The 19,201-nt window shown below is 43.0% G+C and overlaps 1 protein-coding gene across 1 annotated transcript; it reads right to left on the reverse strand.

Moving 5' to 3' along the window:
* Positions 1–3,861: 3,861 nt before the first annotated feature.
* On the reverse strand, positions 3,862–15,023 carry LOC139547832 (tumor protein p53-inducible protein 13-like). Its single transcript, XM_071356952.1, has 9 exons — positions 14,552–15,023; positions 13,835–13,912; positions 13,554–13,589; positions 13,076–13,134; positions 12,546–12,624; positions 12,272–12,400; positions 11,794–11,976; positions 10,670–11,399; positions 3,862–5,414 (listed from the first exon to the last, which is right to left on the reverse strand). Exons 1-9 carry the CDS (start codon positions 14,648–14,650, stop codon positions 5,299–5,301), a joined length of 1,509 nt encoding a protein of 502 aa, XP_071213053.1. The 5' UTR covers positions 14,651–15,023; the 3' UTR covers positions 3,862–5,298.
* Between the last annotated feature and the right edge of the window lie 4,178 nt (positions 15,024–19,201).

The raw sequence follows: 19,201 nt of genomic DNA on the forward strand, positions 1-19,201 counted from the left end.
AAATTTGTGGAATTTCTGTTCTTAATGCTTTTAAGCCAAACAGTTGTGTTGTGACAAGGTAGGGGTGGTATACAGAAGATAGCCCTATTTGGAAAAACACCAAGTCCATATTACGGCAAGAACAGCTCAAATAAGCAAAGAGAAACAACAGCCCATCATTACTTTAAGACATGAAGGTCAGTCAACACAGAACATTTTCAAGAACTTAAAAGTTTCTTCAAGTGCAGTCTCAAAAACCATCAAGCGCTATGATGACTGGCTCTCATGAGGACTGCCACATGAAAGAAAGACCCAGAGTTACCTCTGCTGCAGAAGATAAGTTCATTAGAGTTACAAGCCTCAGAAATTGCAGTCCAAATAAATGCTTCAGAGTTCAAGTAACAGACACATCTCAACATCAACTGTTCAGAGGAGACTGCGTGAATCAGGCCTTCATGGTCAAATTGATGCAAAGAAACCACTACTAAAGGACACCAATAAGAATAAGAGACTTGCTTAGGCCAAGAAACACGAGCAATGGACGTTAGACCGGTAGAAATCTGTCCTTTGGTCTCATGAGTCCAATTTGAGATTTTTGGTTCCAGATGTGTCTTGGTGTGACACAGAGTAGGTAAATGGATTATCTCCGCATGTGTAGTTCCCACCGCGAAGCATGGAGGAGGAGGAGGAGTGATGGTGTGCAGGTGCTTTGCTGGTGACACTGATTTATTTAGAAATCAAGGCACATTTAACCAGCATGGCTACCACAGTATTCTGCAGCGATACGCCATCCCATCTGGTTTGCGCTTAGTGGGACTATCATCTGTTTTTAACAGGACAATACCCAACACACCTCCAGGCTGTGTAAGTGCTATTTGTGTGAGGAAAGACACAGAGACAAGCAAGTACAGGGAGTGAACATTTTATAAATAACGGACATGAGAAAACAAGGACAGCGTCTGGACAAGGGGCACAAAACGACATTAATGCAAACACGGGGAAGAAACTGAGGAAGTGACAGATATAGTGCAGGCAATCAATAAGGTAATTGAGTCCAGGTGAGTCCCATGAAGTGCTGAAGCGCGTAACGATGGTGACAGGTGTGAGTAATGATTGGCCACATCGAGCGCCAGAGAGGGGGAGTGAGAGCAGGTGTGACAGTACCCCCCCCTGGGGGGCCGGCCAAGGCATGACATGGGATGGGAGTCCGACTTGCCGGCTGAGGCGCGGGAGCCCGTAGAGCCGGCTGAGGCGCAGGAGCCCGTCGAGCCGGCTGAGGCGCAGGAGCCCATCGAGCTGGCTGAGGAATCCCCGGTTCCTTCGGCAGCGGCACCCGGACCCGACGTCACCAACCCAAACAAAATACACTCCCTGATGCTTCCAATATTTGGTGTCTGCATTCTGTGAGGACAGACGCTAGGAGACGAGAAGCAAGGACAGGGAGTGAATATTTTATAAATAAGGGACATGAAACAAAACAAGGACAGCTTCTGGACAAGGGGAACAAAATGACAATGCAGACACCGGGTTGAAACTGAGAAAGTGACCGATTATAGGGGAGGCAATCAATAAGGTAATAGAGTCCAGGTGAGTCCCATGAAGTGCTGATGCACGTAACGATGGTGACAGGTGTGCATAATGATGGGCCGCCTGGCACCAGAGAGGGTAGCGGGAGCAGGTGTGACAATTTGACCAAGGAGAGTGATGGAATGCTGCATCAGATGACTTGGCCTCCATAAGCACCCAACCTCAACCCAATTCAGATTTGGGATTAGTTGGACTGCTCGGGTGAAGGAAAAGCATCCAACAAGTGCTCAGCATATGTGGAAACTCCTCCAAGACTGTTGGGAAAGCATTCCAGGTAAAGCTGGTTGAGATAATGCCAAGAGTGCAAAGCTGTTAAAGGCAAAGGGTAGCTACTTTGAAGAATCTAAAATATATTTTGATTTGTTTAACACTTTTTGGTTACAACATGATTCCATATGTGTTATTCCATAGTTTGTCTTCACTATTATTCTACAATGTAGAAAATAGTAAAAATAAAGAAAACCCTTGAATGAGTAGGTGTGTCCAAACTTGGTCCTGTACATAAGGAGATAAGCCAAAGGCCGTATCATACAACCGTCTCAGGGTACACTACAAACTACAGTCTCTCTCACTTTCTCTCTCTGGTTCATGTAGTCACACTTTAACTGTCCTCTTGGTGTGAATGATTTCACAGGTTGTTAGCTTTGTCTTTAACATTTACTCACAGCTCATTACATAGTAATGGCATACTCTCTGTCCCAAAGGGCACCCTATTACCTTTTATAGTGCACTACTTTTGAGTACTTAATCTCAGTTAACCCAGAACTAAAGTGTCACGTCATTGGTCAGATGCTCAATTTAAGTTCTGGATCCATACGTATTAAGAGAAGAGATGCTAGAAAGAGTAGCGGAACCGGAATGAGGAGCGGAACCCTCTCTCTTTGCATGTTACGAACATCCCCTCTCATTCCAAAATATGAAAGATGCTAACACCTGCGAAATCGTGATTTGTACAAATAACCAAACACCAGAACTACTGCTGCTCGTTATCCTACGCATCTCATTATATGGGCCATAGTAAAAAGTAATCCACTACTTGGTACGCATACACACTAATGGTCCGAGGACATGATGTTGGACACGCTGAACATGCGTTCCAAATGGCACCCTATTCCATATGTAGTGCACTACTTTTGGCCAGGGCCCAAGGGAGCCCTAAAGTTTCTGTTGACAGCCAATCATTGATACACAGTGTACAAAACATTAAGAACACCTGCTCTTCCCATGACAGACTGACAAGGTGAATCCAGGTGAAAGCTATGATCCCTAATTGATGTCACTTATTAAATCCACTTCAATCGACGTAGATGAAGGGGAGAAGACCGGTTAAAGAAGGATTTTTAAGCCTTGAGACAATTGAAACATGGATTTTGTGTGTGTCATTCAAAGGGTGAATGGGCAAGACAAAATATTTAATTGCCTTTGAACCGGGTATGGTAGTAGATGTCAGGCGCACTGGTTTGTGTCAAGAACTGCAACGCTGCTGGGTTTTTCACGCTCGGCAGTTTCCCATGTGTATCAAGAATGGTCCACCACCCAAAGGACATCCAGACAACTTGCCACAACTGTGGGAACGCTTTCAGTACCTTGTAGAGTCCATGCTCCTACAAATTGAGGCTGTTCTGAGAGCAAAAAGTGGTGCAACTCAATATTAGGAAGGTGTTCCTAATGTTTTGTACACTGTATATGGCTGTAGCTGCTACATCATGGGAGCCACATCTGTGGGGATTTTGTGTTTCTTGGTTGTAATTTCATTACTTAGAATATTGATCTTCAGTCATATCCTATTATGTATACATTAGTATTGTAAATAAGAATATATACGTCTACATATTTTAGCTGTTCTTGTCTGTTAATGTTCTGTATGATGTCATGTTTCAAGTTGTGTGTGGACCCCAGGAAGAGTAGCTGCTGCTTTTGCAACAGCTAATGGGGATCCTAATAACATACTCCCCACCAACATAGTAGATAAAAAAAAGAAAAGCCTGCACAGGGTATTGCTGCTCCAAAGTGGTTTCATTACCTGCATAGCAACAATGTTCAATCATTTTCTCGCACAAGGGAATTCATATCCTGTGGTTAATCAAAGCATAAAAATAGAACCTCTCTAGTTCTGTGGTTGAAACAGTTAGCTTCCAAACTATAGCTTCATAGGAGTACACTGGCCGTAGTGTAGTAGGAGACGGGCAATAATCAACATACAACACTGCTTTGTCCATGTCTTGATTCACTGCACCCATCTGGTGTGTGGCAATAATACATTTATATATTTAATTAAAACTGTAACTCACAATGCATTCTTAAAAAAACAACTATTTATTACTATCACACAACAGCATTTGATGGACTCGTACCCACTACCGCAACACAGTGCACCCGACAGCCGGTTGCTTACAACAGCAACTGTACTCCCCTCCATAAGTATTTGGACAGTGAAGCTACACATTTACTTCAGCATTCTGGCTTTTAGATCAAATGATTCACATTATGAGACAGTACAGAATGTCAGCACGAGGGTATTTTCATACATATGTTTTAATGTTTCGAAATTATGTTTAATGTTTAGTCCCCCCATTTGAAGAAGTCGTTAGTATTTGGACAAATTCACTTTGTGTAAAGTAATCAAAAGTTTAGTATTTGGTTCCATATTCCTTGAACATAAAGACTACATCAAGCTTTTGGCTCTACAAACTTGTTGGATGCATTTGCAGTTTGTTTTGGTTGCGTTTCAGATTATATTTTGCCCAATAGGAAATGAATGACAACTGGAGTCATTTTCTTTCTATGTGAGCAGATGTTTCTGAACACTTCCAAATGAATCCTGATGATGTCATGATTAAGACAAATCATGAATGAATCATGAATAATGATGAGCGAGAAAGTAACATAGGCTACAACAAAACATGCTAACCTCTCACTTGTTACCAACAACAGATACTAAACTTTTAACAACTTTAATATACTAAGTGAATTTGTCCAAATACTTCTTCAAATGGGTGGTATAGATACATAGTCCCTTCATTTCTAAACAGTAAAACAGAAAACAGAAATTACCCTCAAGTTAAAGGTGACATTCTGTACTCTCGCCTCATATGAAACATGTGATCTAAATTGAAAAAAGTTATCTTCACTGTCCAAATCCATATTCAAAGGGATTGTTTAAAATAAATGAACAGGGGAAAAAAAGGAATTGAATGAAAACTCCCTGGTCAATTCTGTCGGCCACCTAGTGGGTGGGTTTTCTGGGGTTGAATTCAATTTATTGTGGGAGCCACACCCGCATACCTTGTTGCGCACCTTCATATGGCAAGTCTGAATATCGACTACTTAGAAGTGCGTAGGAAAGGCGTACATTTCCTAAGTCTGACTCTGCCCCTATGAGAAAAGGCTTGAATGTGTAGTAAAACGGCATCATTGGTGGTGATTGTGAATGATCTACTGTAATGTGATCTGATTGAATGGGGTTTTGTACTATGGAGTGTTGTATGACAGTTAAAATACTAAAATATTCCTTCTTAAGTACCAGCAATAGAAGATGTACCTGTTTGAGGTCTCGTTACACAAAAAAAAATCCATAAAATGTTTCTTCAGCATAGCAATGTTATTAGGCCAGTAGGAGTACCCTGCTTTTAGGTCCCAATGTCCTCTCCTCTTTCTTCTCTTCTCACAGGGTAAAGACAATATGGATATAATAAACAGATGGAGGGAGAGAGGAATGAGAGAGACCTGTTTCTACTCGTCCTCCTCTGTGCTGGAGCTGGGTGGTAGGAGGGCACACTCCTGTCTTCGGCTCTTGGATGCCCTCCTCTTCCTCCTCCCTGGCATCTTCAGCCTCCTGTGGATCACATCTAAGACACACAACAGGCACCCCTTATTAGAACAACTGCAAAAGAGGATTAACAGTAATGATAACGCTCAGTTGTAAAAGTTAGGGCCCTATAAAATCTGATCCTTTTTTGGCAGATTTTCTTTATAAACATTTTTCTTTTAGTTTTCTGTTTTTTCCCTGTTTTCAGGTTTTCGCTCTCAAAATCCACATTTTTTTAATAGTAAAACAACAAAATCATATGTTCTAAGTCCACAACAATGCTTAAACCACATCTGGAGACCACTTTTTGGGTCTGGTATAAATCTAAGAAATGTTGATATGTGAGTGTAGTTACCCTGTCATTCCAGTGTACCATATCCCCCGTGCATCCCGCAAAGGCCGAGGTGTTGCTAACATTTACGATAGCAAATTTCAATTTACACAAAAAAAAATGACGTTTTCGTCTTTTGAGCTTCTAGTCATGAAATCTATGCAGCCTACTCAATCACTTTTTATAGCTACTGTTTACAGGCCTCCTGGGCCATATACAGCGTTCCTCTCTGAGTTCCCTGAATTCCTATCGGACCTTGTAGTCATAGCAGATAATATTCTAATTTTTGGTGATTTTAATATTCATATGGAAAAGTCCACAGACCCACTCCAAAAGGCTTTCGGAGCCATCATCGACTCAGTGGGTTTTGTCCAACATGTCTCTGGACCTACTCACTGCCACAGTCATACTCTGGACCTAGTTTTGTCCCATGGAATAAATGTTGTAGATCTTAATGTTTTTCCTCATAATCCTGGACTATCGGACCACCATTTTATTACGTTTGCAATCGCAACAAATAATCTGCTCAGACCCCAACCAAGGAGCATCAAAAGTCGTGCTATAAATTCTCAGACAACACAAAAATTCCTTGATGCCCTTCCAGACTCCTTCTGCCTACCCAAGGACGTCAGAGGACAATTTAACCTTGCGCAATACACTAGATGCAGTTGCACCCCTAAAAACGAAAAACATTTGTCATAAGAAACTAGCTCCCTGGTATACAGAAAATACCCGAGCTCTGAAGCAAGCTTCCAGAAAATTGGAACGGAAATGGCGCCACACCAAACTGGAAGTCTTCCGACTAGCTTGGAAAGACAGTACCGTGCAGTATCGAAGAGCCCTCACTGCTGCTCGATCATCCTACTTTTCCAACTTAATTGAGGAAAATAAGAACAATCCAAAATGTCTTTTTGATACTGTTGCAAAGCTAACTAAAAAGCAGCATTCCCCAAGAGAGGATGGCTTTCACTTCAGCAGTAATAAATTCATGAACTTCTTTGAGGAAAAGATCATGATCATTAGAAAGCAAATTACGGACTCCTCTTTAAATCTGCGTATTCCTCCAGGGCTTAGCTGTCCTGGATCTGCACAGCTCCGCCAGGGCCTGGGATCAGGAGAGACACTTAAGTGTTTTAGTACTATATCTCTTGACACAATGATGAAAATAATCATGGCCTCTAAACCTTCAAGCTGCATACTGGATCCTATTCCAACTAAACTACTGAAAGAGCTGCTTCATGTGCTTGGCCCTCCTATGTTGAACATAATAAACGGCTCTCTATCCACCGGATGTGTACCAAACTCACTAAAAGTGGCAGTAATAAAGCCTCTCTTGAAAAAGCCAAACCTTGACCCGGAAAATATAAAAAACTATCGGCCTATATCGAATCTTCCATTCCTCTCAAAAATTTTAGAAAAAGCTGTTGCACAGCAACTCACTGCCTTCCTGAAGACAAACAATGTATACGAAATGCTTCAGTCTGGTTTTAGACCCCATCATAGCACTGAGACTGCACTTGTGAAGGTGGTAAATGACCTTTTAATGGCGTCAAACCGAGGCTCTGCATCTGTCCTCGTGCTACTAGACCTTAGTGCTGCCTTTGACACCATCGATCACCACATTCTTTTGGAGAGACTGGAAACCCAAATTGGTCTACACGGACAAGTTCTGGCCTGGTTTAGATCTTATCTGTCGGAAAGATATCAGTTTGTCTCTGTGAATGGTTTGTCCTCTGACAAATCAACTGTACATTTCGGTGTTCCTCAAGGTTCTGTTTTAGGACCACTATTGTTTTCACTATATATTTTACCTCTTGGGGATGTTATTCGAAAACATAATGTTAACTTTCACTGCTATGCGGATGACACACAGCTGTACATTTCAATGAAACATGGTAAAGCCCCAAAATTGCCCTCGCTAGAAGCCTGTGTTTCAGACATAAGGAAGTGGATGGCTGAAAACTTTCTACTTTTAAACTCGGACAAAACAGAGATGCTTGTTCTAGGTCCCAAGAAACAAAGAGATCTTCTGTTAAATCTGACAATTAATCTTGATGGTTGTAAAGTCGTCTCAAATAAAACTGTGAAGGACCTCGGCGTTACTCTTGACCCTGATCTCTCTTTTGACGAACATATCAAGACTGTTTCAAGGACAGCTTTTTTCCATCTACGTAACATTGCAAAAATCAGAAATTTTCTGTCCAAAAATGATTAAAAAAATGTATCCATGCATTTGTTACTTCTAGGTTAGACTACTGCAATGCTCTACTTTCCGGCTACCCGGATAAAGCACTAAATAAACTTCAGTTAGTGCTAAATACGGCTGCTAGAATCCTGACTAGAACCAAGAAATTTGATCATATTACTCCAGTGCTAGCTTCCCTACACTGGCTTCCTGTTAAGGCAAGGGCTGATTTCAAGGTTTTACTGTTAACCTATAAAGCGTTACATGGGCTTGCTCCTACCTATCTTTCCGAGTTGGTCCTGCCGTACATACCTACACGTACGCTACGGTCACAAGACGCAGGCCTCCTAATTGTCCCTAGAATTTCTAAGCAAACAGCTGGAGGCAGGGCTTTCTCCTATAGATCTCCATTTTTATGGAATGGTCTGCCTACCCATGTGAGAGACGCAGACTCGGTCTCAACCTTTAAGTCTTTACTGAAGACTTATCTCTTCAGTAGGTCATATGATTGAGTGTAGTCTGGCCCAGGAGTGTGAAGGTGAACGGAAAGGCTCTGGAGCAACGAACCGCCCTTGCTGTCTCTGCCTGGCCGGTTCCCCTCTCTCCACTGGGATTCTCTGCCTCTAACCCTATTACAGGGGCTGAGTCACTGGCTTACTGGTGCTCTTTCATGCCGTCCCTAGGAGGGGTGCGTCACTTGAGTGGGTTGAGTTACTGACGTGATCTTCCTGTCTGGGTTGGCGCCCCCCCTTGGTTTGTGCTGTGGTGGAGATCTTTGTGCGCTATACTCGGCCTTGTCTCAGGATTGTAAGTTGGTGGTTGAAGATATCCCTCTAGTGGTGCGGGGGCTGTGCTTTGGCAAAGTGGGTGGGGTTATATCCTTCCTGTTTGGCCCTGTCCGGGGGTATCATCGGATGGGGCCACAGTGTCTCCTGACCCCTCCTGTCTCAGCCTCCAGTATTTATGCTGCAGTAGTTTGTGTCGGGGGGCTAGGGTCAGTTGGTTATATCTGGAGTACTTCTCCTGTCTTATCCAGTGTCCTGTGTGAATTTAAGTATGCTCTCTCTAATTCTCTCCTTCTCTCTTTCTTTCTCTCTCTCGGAGGACCTGAGCCCTAGGACCATACGTCAGGACTACCGGGCATGATGACTCCTTGCTGTCCCCAGTCCACCTGGCCTTGCTGCTGTTCCAGTTTCAACTGTTCTGCCTGCGGTTATGGAACCCCTACCTGTCCCAGACCTGCTGTTTTCAACTCTTAATGATCGGCTATGAAAAGCCAACTGACATTTATTCCTGATTATTATTTGACCATGCTTGTCATTTATGAATATTTTGAACATCTTGGCCATGTTCTGTTATAATCTCCACCCGGCACAGCCAGAAGAGGACTGGCCACCCCTCATAGCCTGGTTCCTCTCTAGGTTTCTTCCTAGGTTTTGGCCTTTCTAGGGAGTTTTTCCTAGCCACCGTGCTTCTACACCTGCATTGCTTGCTGTTTGGGGTTTTAGGCTGGGTTTCTGTACAGCACTTCGAGATATTAGCTGATGTACGAAGGGCTATATAAAATAAACTTGATTTGATTTGTACACCAGCAAAAGAACCGTTGTTTGGTTAGCGATGTTTCTGTAGCACTCACGTAAATGCAGAGTTTGCAAAACAAATGCCCACTGGATTGATGCAAATAATCATGACGTCATTCCTCCAGGTTAAGAGTGATATTCTTGTAGTTTAATTTAATTGAGAAGGTTTTTGGGAAAGCCTTTCCTTCAATACCAGAAGACGGTTATCATTACATTAGCATCGTAGCTAACGGCTACACAAAATGTAGACCAAGGATGGGCAACTAGACTTTTGAACCTTTTTAAGGTTCAATTTCCCCCAAAATGTAATTTTTCTTTAGGAACTCTGTCAGGCTCTCAACTTACTGTTAAAATAGTAGAATAACACAAGGTGCAACTTCGAAATTTGGTTGTGCATCAGCAGTTTTTCTCGTTATGTCAGTCACTGATAGTCAGTCAATTAGCCATGTCAGCTACATTTTGCTAAGTTAGTTTAGCGGCCAGCTATCTAAACTTGTTATCATGTTCGAATTACCGGCTGGGGGGCCTCCATTGATTTTGTTAGTCAGTCTCACACAGATATCATACTCAAAACTGCAAACATTTCTCTCCACCCTATGGCGAAATGGGTAGAATTGCAGGAAATTAGCTGTAAAACAGCTCATTTTCTTTACACCCCATGGAAAAATGTGTAGATTTACGCGAAATTAACTCTAAAACTATCTCCGCTGTCAAGAGGGGGGCCATTAAATGTTTTTCTCACAATGTGGGTGGGGAGGGGGTATAGATGTGGGTATGCAGACGTGGGTATAGATGTGGGTATGAGGTCAGATGTTTTGTGGCCCCCACCCCCATCGAAGTTGTTCATCCCTGGTGTAGACATATTGTATGTGCGCACCACACACACACACACACACACACACACACACACACACACACACACACACACACACACACACACACACACACACACACACACACACACACACACGGGGCATGGCTGGTTTCAGAAAGGTAAATACAAATCACTGATGCATTTTGTTAATGTATTAGGATAATTTTAGGCAAATTAATAAATGTTCTAAGTTCAATACATTTTTTTTTTATATCGTTGAATTCCATTTTCATGTCTGCATTCCGTAACGCAGATTTTATAGGCCCCGTAAGAAGTGTGTGTTGGGGACGGGGGGGGGGGGATGTGTGAGCCCCAATGAACCCACCTGCCACCCTGTCGTAGTCCTGCTTGGGGTCGTGCCAGTACATGCTGGGCGTTGTGCGCCAGTGGCGGTAGAGGCGTGTGTGCAGCACGGACAGCACCAGCAGCACCAGGAGGAAGCCCAACGCCGCCGCCGCCCACACCGCCTCGTCTGTCCGCGGAGTGGGCAGCATCCTGTCACCGGGTCCAGCCACGGCGCCTCCTAGCGGAGCTACGGTCTCAGTGTACTCGCAGTGGCCCACCCTAACATCACAGTCTGCTCTCCTGTCCTGGCTGTTTGCCTGAGTGACAGCCAGCTGTTTGGGCTGACTCTGAGACAGAGGCTTTTTCCTCTTGGTTGGAGAGTTACGGGGCTGTGTCTCTCCCTCGTGTCTGCTGCTCTTGTCCTCTGCTTCGTTCTGGTTCACCCAGTCTGTTTCTCTCACTTTGCCTCTGGGATCTTTTTCATTAGTGTCATTTTCTATGCGGTGAGGTTGAGTCACTTTGAGTCCTCGGTCCGTGCCTCCCTGTGTAGCCCTCACTGTGGCTTGGCCCTGTGCTTCAGGTTGGAGTGTGGTTCCATGTTTCTGGACTCTGTTCGGCTCGGTTCTGTCCAGGGTGGTCTGTCTCTCTTTCTCCTTCCCCTCCTTCCTGAGTGCAGCTCGGCTCTTGCGGACCCTCCCTCTCCCCCAGTCTGTCACCTCCAACCATCCATCCAGAAGAGAGAGGGTCTCCTCACAGCACTGCCTCAGAGACTGGTTATGATCAACAAAAAGGCACACTCAGTAAATCATACAAACAGTAAAACAATTCTATGACAGCTTCAGGACAACCTGGTTGCGAGGGAATTGCAGTAGGTTCGCCAAATACCCAAAATGTCAGAGTACAGATTATTTTATGTATATTGGTTCTTTTAATTTGGATAAGAGTGATGAAAATGTAATGAATTTAAGGTTATTTGTTGATGTGAAAATCTAAATGCACAGATTTGATGGTAGTGTCATTAGATTTTGGGTGGAATGGGGTCCCCAGAAATTCTGGCCACAAAAATGTGGTCCCCACTGAAACAGTTTGAATACCACTGCTTTATGCAGACTTTCAAACATTCAGACATGCAGGGCCCTCTCCTCTCTCTGTCTTCTGGCTCACCTTTAGCTTTGGGCATGCGTGTTTGTGATCTGCAGGATGGGTCAACAGCAAGTTATACTGTCTGCTTTGATCCACGTCGCCACGGTTCCCGTGTGCCGCTGTCAACTGCAGCCAATCACAGACCTCCGACGTGGTCACCTGGGACAGCTCCAGCGTGCGACCCCAGGACACCAGCGCTAACGGCTTCAACAGGAGAGAGATTCAGTCACCACAGGGTCATGTTCAGTAGGAACCAAAAGGAAGAAAACGGGTAAGTGCTTTGTCTATGCATCTGTTGGGGTGTCAATTGAATGCCCTGCTGTCATAGTAGACATGGTTTGTGAAGAGGAGTCCGTTTTCAGTGTAATCTATTATCGGGGATATCAGCCATTTCACAAGCAGGTACAGAGTAGATGGTACATCACTTCTACTGATATCTTAGTGTAAGTAAAGGCAATGTTTCCTTTGAGACTGTCTTTATTGTGTGTGTGTGACTCACTCTGTGTTTGCTGAGGTCAGGGTGTGGCGTTATGATGTAGTCAGACAGACAGCGGTGGCCCAGGACAGACAGCAGGTCACGCTGACGAACAGGAGCACACGGATGGTACAGCAACACTGTTGCTCCATGCTGCAAACACACACACATCAACAGTAGAGACCGATTAGAGTTGGACAATCTGTTGTGATAATACTGGACTCATGAAACATATTGGCTATCTAATATGGGAGGTTGTGTGAGGTTGAGTGTGTGGTGTCATGGTTTTAGTGGTTACCTGCAGGTTGTTGAGCCAGCGTTGAGGGGGGCAGTACAGGTACTCTCCACTCTCTGCCCCTACAGTCCGGTGAGCACCACTACACAAACCACCCACATAAAGACAGTTTAGTAAATGGCCCGCAACACAGGAATTGACATTAAGCTCTCATAGGCACTTGCCCATCAGGCAGGTCAGGAGCAGTTTTTATTTATGGTTTTGGTCACTTGCCCAGAAAATGTATTTGGCTGTTTACATACAGATTACATTGTCACATTAAAGAGTTCTTGCAAAGTAATATACATTAATATTTGCATGAGAAATGGAGTGCACATTTAACAACCTGTCATATTTAACTGGATTTGACACAGGTTCCCAGGTGAGTGTGTATTGTTGTTCTTGGTGATGTAACACTCCCTGTGTGTGTGTGTGTGTGTGTGTGTGTGTGTGTGTGTGTGTGTGTGTGTGTGTGTGTGTGTGTGTGTGTGTGTGTGTGTGTGTGTGTGTGTGTGTGTGTGTGTGTGTGTGTGTGTCCGCCCGCAGCATCTTACCTGTTGGGGATAGTGTGATTGTATGTGATGGGTGTGTCCATGCAGACGTGCTCGATCCGCTGAGGTCAGACAGGAAAAGAGGGCAGACTTATGTATTAGCTCCAGGCGTGATTTCTAATTCTATATTTCAGAAAGGCCTGTTTAGTTCTACATCATTCATTTCTATGTGAACGTTCTGCAACGCTGTGCCCTGCTAAACGGGGCTCAGGATTAGGCAACGTTTGCATCCTATCCTTCCAGACAGAAACATATGTTGTCTTGTTGACAATTTTGTTTGAATTTTTATTGAATTAAATTGAACAGGTCATGCGCCCTCTCTAGCCAAAAATGAGCTGGTGGCTCTTTTATAGTATATTTGTGTAAAGAATCAGTCGCTCCAAAGACTACACTGTGACCTAAGGGTTTGGAAATAATGTGTTCATAAGGAAAGAAAAGGCTAGCTCATTGTATTTTCTGTTTGACAAGTTGATTGATTTACCTGTGGGGGATACTTTGTGTCAATGCTAGGAATCTTCTGCAAACAGAGGAGAGAGACCAGGTTTACACTGTGTTTCAGCAATGGATTTGCTTGGGAAAATGCACACAACAAATGCACAATATTAAGCCAAGTGAACAAGATAAATAGGTGACATAATCATCAACGCTCAAGTTTGTGTTAAGTGAACATGTAATTCGTCTTTACAGTAGTTTACTACCAGGCTATATGTATGTTATGTGGAACAGCGGTTCAATAGATCACGTGGCTAGCTCCATAGTTACCTGGGTAGTGGACTCTGGCCAGGAAATCACAGGACAGCTCCACACAACTGACGGGGGCAGGTCTCTCCCCAGCAAGAGCTGTCAGTCACAGAAACACCATCATACAGATACAAAACTGTCACAGTTTACTTGCTGTTTAGAATGGTAACATACAATCGACGGCACATATATTCCATCATGTCATTGCATTGATGTGATAGCTATGGTTTTCCTTCACGGTCGATATCCAGATTGTCTAGCTATTATAATTGAAGCAGGCAATACAAAGTCAAGTGAAGTGACATACGACAACGTTTACTTTTACTTCACTGCATTCCTAAAGAAAATTATGTACTTTTTACTCCATACATTTTCCCTGACACACAAAAGTACTCGTTACATTTTGAATGCTTAGCTGGACAGGAAAGTGGTCCAATTCACGCACTTATCAAGAGAACATCCCTGGTCATCCCTACTGCCTCTGATATGGAAGACTCACTTGACATACATGCTTCGTTTGTAAACACACATGCTTGGTTTGTAAATTAAGTCTGAGTGTTGGAAGTAAAAAAAAAACTAGAAAATGGTTCAGTCTGGTTACTGGGTGACTTTCACTTTCACCTGAATCGTTTTCTATTAGGGTATCTTTACTTTTACTCAACAAGTATGACAATTGGGTACTTTTTTCCACCACTGCATATGGCTGTATAAAATAGTCCATAATGATTCATATTGTACCTTGCCATTGTCACAAGCTTTCCACATCGGCCTAGCAGCACCGGACAGAACCAAGCACAGCCACAGCCCGGACAGCAGTGTCGACAGCGGTGGAGACATTGTTCTTCACACAATGGACATAGAGCGCGAGTCACAGCGAGTCACGGAGATACATCTTCATGGATGTATCGTTTGAAGTAATCTCTTAAAATAAATACATCCTTTGTTTTTTAAAACAACTATTAGTCAACATGTGGATCATCCCATTCCTGTAGCTCCCACGTCTAGAACCATCGGTGCGAGCTACTGCAAAAGCCCTCTCTGCTGGCACTGAGCGCAAACATCCAGTGCAAAGCGAGGCATTGATGCTGTTACAGCAAAGGGGTATCCGACAAAATACAGTATTCGAAGCTCTTTTTTTCTTTACCATACGGTTCACGTTAGAACTGGCTACGGCAAAGCAAATGGGACAGAAAATGTAGGTTATTTTTTCCATGGTTTCTACTCATTTCTTCCACACGGTGGCGACAAATTATCACGTAACCGCCTGAACGCTGGAAACATTTACACCGAGGACAGACGGAAACATTTACACCGAGGACAGACGCGCTTCAGCACTCGACGGTCCGGTTCTGTGAGCTTGTGTGGCCTACAACTTCGCATCTGAGTCGTTGTTGCTCATAGATGTTTCCACTTCACAATAACAGCACTTACAGTTGACTGGGCAGCTCTAGCAGGGCAGACATTTGATGAACTGACTTGTTGGAAAGGAGGCATCCTATGACAGTGCAACGTTGAAAGTCCCTGAGCTCTTCAGTATGGGCCATTCTACTGCCAATGTTTACCTCTGGAGATTACATGGCCGTGTGTTCAATTCTATACACCTGTCACCAACGGGTGTGGCTGAAATAGTCGAAACCACTAATTTGAAAGGGTGTCCACATATTTTGGGCATTTAGTGTACTTTATTCCATGGTCATTCGTAACTTTGTTCAATGCAGTCATTTGGTCTGGCGTCCCCATACATTCATTGTTAAATCTTATCATTGCATATTTATGCCCATACTTAATATTTATTTATAGCCACTATGCCGCATCAGTTGGGCTTCAGGTGACAATGCTTATTTAAGCAATAAGGCACGAGAGGGTATGGTATATTGGCCATATACCACAAACCCCCGAGGTGCCTTATTGCTATTATAAACTGGTTATCAACGTAATTAGAGCAGTAAAAATACATGTTTTGTCATACCCGTGGTATACGGTCTGATATACCATGGCTGTCAGCCAATCAGCATTCAGGGCTCTAACCACCCAGCATTCGAGCTCTGAATGCTGATTGGCTGACATACCAGGGGTATGACAAAACATGTATTTTTACTGCTCTAATTACGTTGGTAACCAGTTTATAATTGCAATAAGCCAGCTCGGGGGTTTGTGGTATATGGCCAATATACCATGGCTATGGGCTGTATCCAGGCACTCCACGTTGCGTCATGCTTGCACTGCATACCACACCCCCTCGTGCATTATTGCTTAAATAGCACACCTGCCTGATAATATGGGCCAATATGATATTGGGCTCAATTCTAGAGGGGAACATTTTATTTTAAATGGTGTTAGCATCATTTTTATTCCTGTTCATTTTGGAGTAGAACAATCTAAGTCAGAAAAGTCCAAAGAAATCAGCCTCTCTGTTTCCAGGTAGACCAACACAAGACTTGTACAATTGTATTAATTATGTAAAATTCAGCCTAATTAGACATGATTTCCTATACAACCCCATTTGCGACAATGTCCTGTGTATATATCGTTGTCTAAACAAGTTCGAGGCGCTGCGTCCTAATGGTTAGTTCGGCTGTCTGTAAATAAATGGAGGAGTTTCAGGTTGATTCTAGTGAGCGATTGGATAGCATGCACTGCAGCACTCTTCGGATAATTTGATTACTGCCAGCGTTGATTAGATTGCGCCAGGCAGTGGTCTCGTGTGGGCATGATTGAAAATCCAAACCCAACCCTCGTGTAAATCGTGACGACCTCAGTTACACAAATCTCACAAAACTTTTTTTTGTCAATTTTGAATGTTTCTGACTACTATCAGTGCCACATAGGCTGTTTTCAATCAGAAGCTGATTTTTTTGCCTTCAGTTGTTGCTCTTTAAAGAAATACATACAAAGCAGCTTTCGAATATCAGTTGGGTGATTCCTCACGAAATCAGAACAAAAATATACCATGATTTTTTTTCTTTCTTGACATTTAATCCATAGAATGGCCATTTGGAGGAAGGATTGTTGACATATATTAGGCATTTGTATCTAAAAGCATAATTGGGAAATAATTGATGAAAGATGGCATATTTATGACATTTTGGCCTCACCCAGGCCTAGTGGCGACCTGTCATTCAGGGCAGAGCCCCACCTGTTTTGAGCCCCACCTGTTTAGCAAAAAAAGTAATACATACCCTACCGGTCAAAAGTTTTAGAACACCTACTCATTTGAGAGTTTTTCTTTATTTTTACTATTTACTACATTGTAGAATAATAGTGAAGACGTCAAACTATGAAATAACACATATGGAATCATGTAGTAACCAAAAAGTGTTAAACAAATATCTTTTATATTTGAGATTTTTTAAATAGCCACCCTTTGCATTGATGACAGCTTGCACATTGTTGGCATTCTCTCAACCAGCTTCATTAGGTGGTCACCTTTAATGCATTTCAATTAACAGCTGTGCCTTCTTAAAAGTTAATTTGTGGAATTTCTTTCCTTCTTAATGCGTTTGAGCCAATCAGTTGTGTTGTGACAAGGTAGGGTGATAGCCCTATTTGGTAAAAGACCAAGTCCATATTATGGCAAGAACAGCTCAAATAAGCAGAGAAACGACAGTTCATCATTACTTTAAGACATGAAGGTCAGTCAATCCGGAAAATTTAAACAACTTTGAAAGTTCCTTCAAGTGCAGTCACAAAAACCATCAAGTGCTATGATGAAACTGGCTCTCATGAGGACCGCCACAGGAATTGAAGACCCAGAGTAACCTCTGCTGCAGAGGGTAAGTTCATTAGAGTTACTGCACCTCAGAAATTGCAACCCTAATAAACGCTTCACAGAGTTCAAGTAACAGACACATCTCAACATCAACTGTTCAGAGGAGACTGTGAACCAGGCCTTCATGGTCGAATTGCTGCAAAGAAACCACTACTAAAGGACACCAATAAGAAGAAGAGACTTGCTTGGGCCAAGAAACACGAGCAATGGACATTAGACCAGTGGAAATCTGTCCTTTGGTCTGATGAGTCCAAATTTTAGATTGTTGGTTCCAACCACCGTGTCTTTGTGAGACGCAGAGTAGGTGAACGGATGATCTCTGCATGTGTGGTTCCCACCGTGAAGCATGGAGGCGGTGTGATGGTGTGGGGGTGCTTTGCTGGTGACACTGTCAGTGATTTATTTAGAATTCAAGGCACACTTAACCAGCATAGCTACCACAGCATTCTGCAGCGATATGCCATCCCATCTGGTTTGTGCTTAATGGGACTATCATCTGTTTTTCAACAGGACAATACCTAAAACACACCTCCAAGCTGTGTAAGCTCTATTTGACCACGAACTAGAGCGAGGGAGTGTTGCATCAGATAACTTGGCCTCCACATTTACATTTAACATTTACATTTAAGTCATTTAGCAGACGCTCTTATCCAGAGCGACTTACAAATTGGAAAGTTCATACATATTCATCCTGGTCCCCCCGTGGGGAATGAACCCACAACCCTGGCGTTGCAAGCGCCATGCTCTACCAACTGAGCCACACGGGACCACATCACCAGACCTCAACCCATTTCAGATGGTTTGGGATGAGTTGGACTGCAGAGGGAAGGAAAAGCAACCAACAAGAGCTCAGCATATGTGGGAACTCCTTCAAGACTGTTGGAAAGCATTCCTCATGAAGCTGGTTGAGAGAATGCCAAGAGTGTGCAAAGCTGTCATCAAGGCAAAGGGTGGCACTTTAAAGAATCTCAAATCTAAAATACATTTTGAGTTGTTTTTTGGTTACTACATGATTCCAAATGTGTTATTTCATGGTTTGATGTCTCCACTATTATTCTAAAATGTAGAAAGTAGTAAAAATAAAGAAAATTCCTTGAATGAGTAGGTGTGTCCAAACTTTTGACTGGTACTGTATATTTGATTTTGTTTATATTTTTGGTAGGGGGCCCCATTTTTGGAAATTGATCCTCAGGCCTACAAAAGGGTGCCCCCCCCTGCTTTATGGTTATATCAAAGTTCAGAGTGGGATCTCTGGTACTTTTAGAGTAGTGGTCCAATTTGTCGGCAATTTGTAGGATTCAAAATGGTCGCCCTCTGCTGGTGATTTGTGAGATCTGCAATGCTACAAGTAAAAGGAGGTTTGTGATTGGTTACATAGCCTGCTATGCCAATTTCTCTGTGTAAAATGGGCCATAACCTTAAAACTAGCAGAGATCCCACTCTGTAACGTTGATATGCCCATAGAGTATATTATGTTCAGCAATATGTGTAAAAAAAAAAAGCCAAATCAAAATGTGTATATTTTCAATATTAATGTTTATATTTGTCAATATTCATAAATGAATGTAAGAAAATTGTTATTGAAATCAAAATTCATATTTTAGAGCAAGCAGTACAGC

Source organism: Salvelinus alpinus, chromosome 21, assembly GCF_045679555.1.
Source record: "Salvelinus alpinus chromosome 21, SLU_Salpinus.1, whole genome shotgun sequence".
Lineage (NCBI taxonomy): Eukaryota > Metazoa > Chordata > Actinopteri > Salmoniformes > Salmonidae > Salvelinus > Salvelinus alpinus.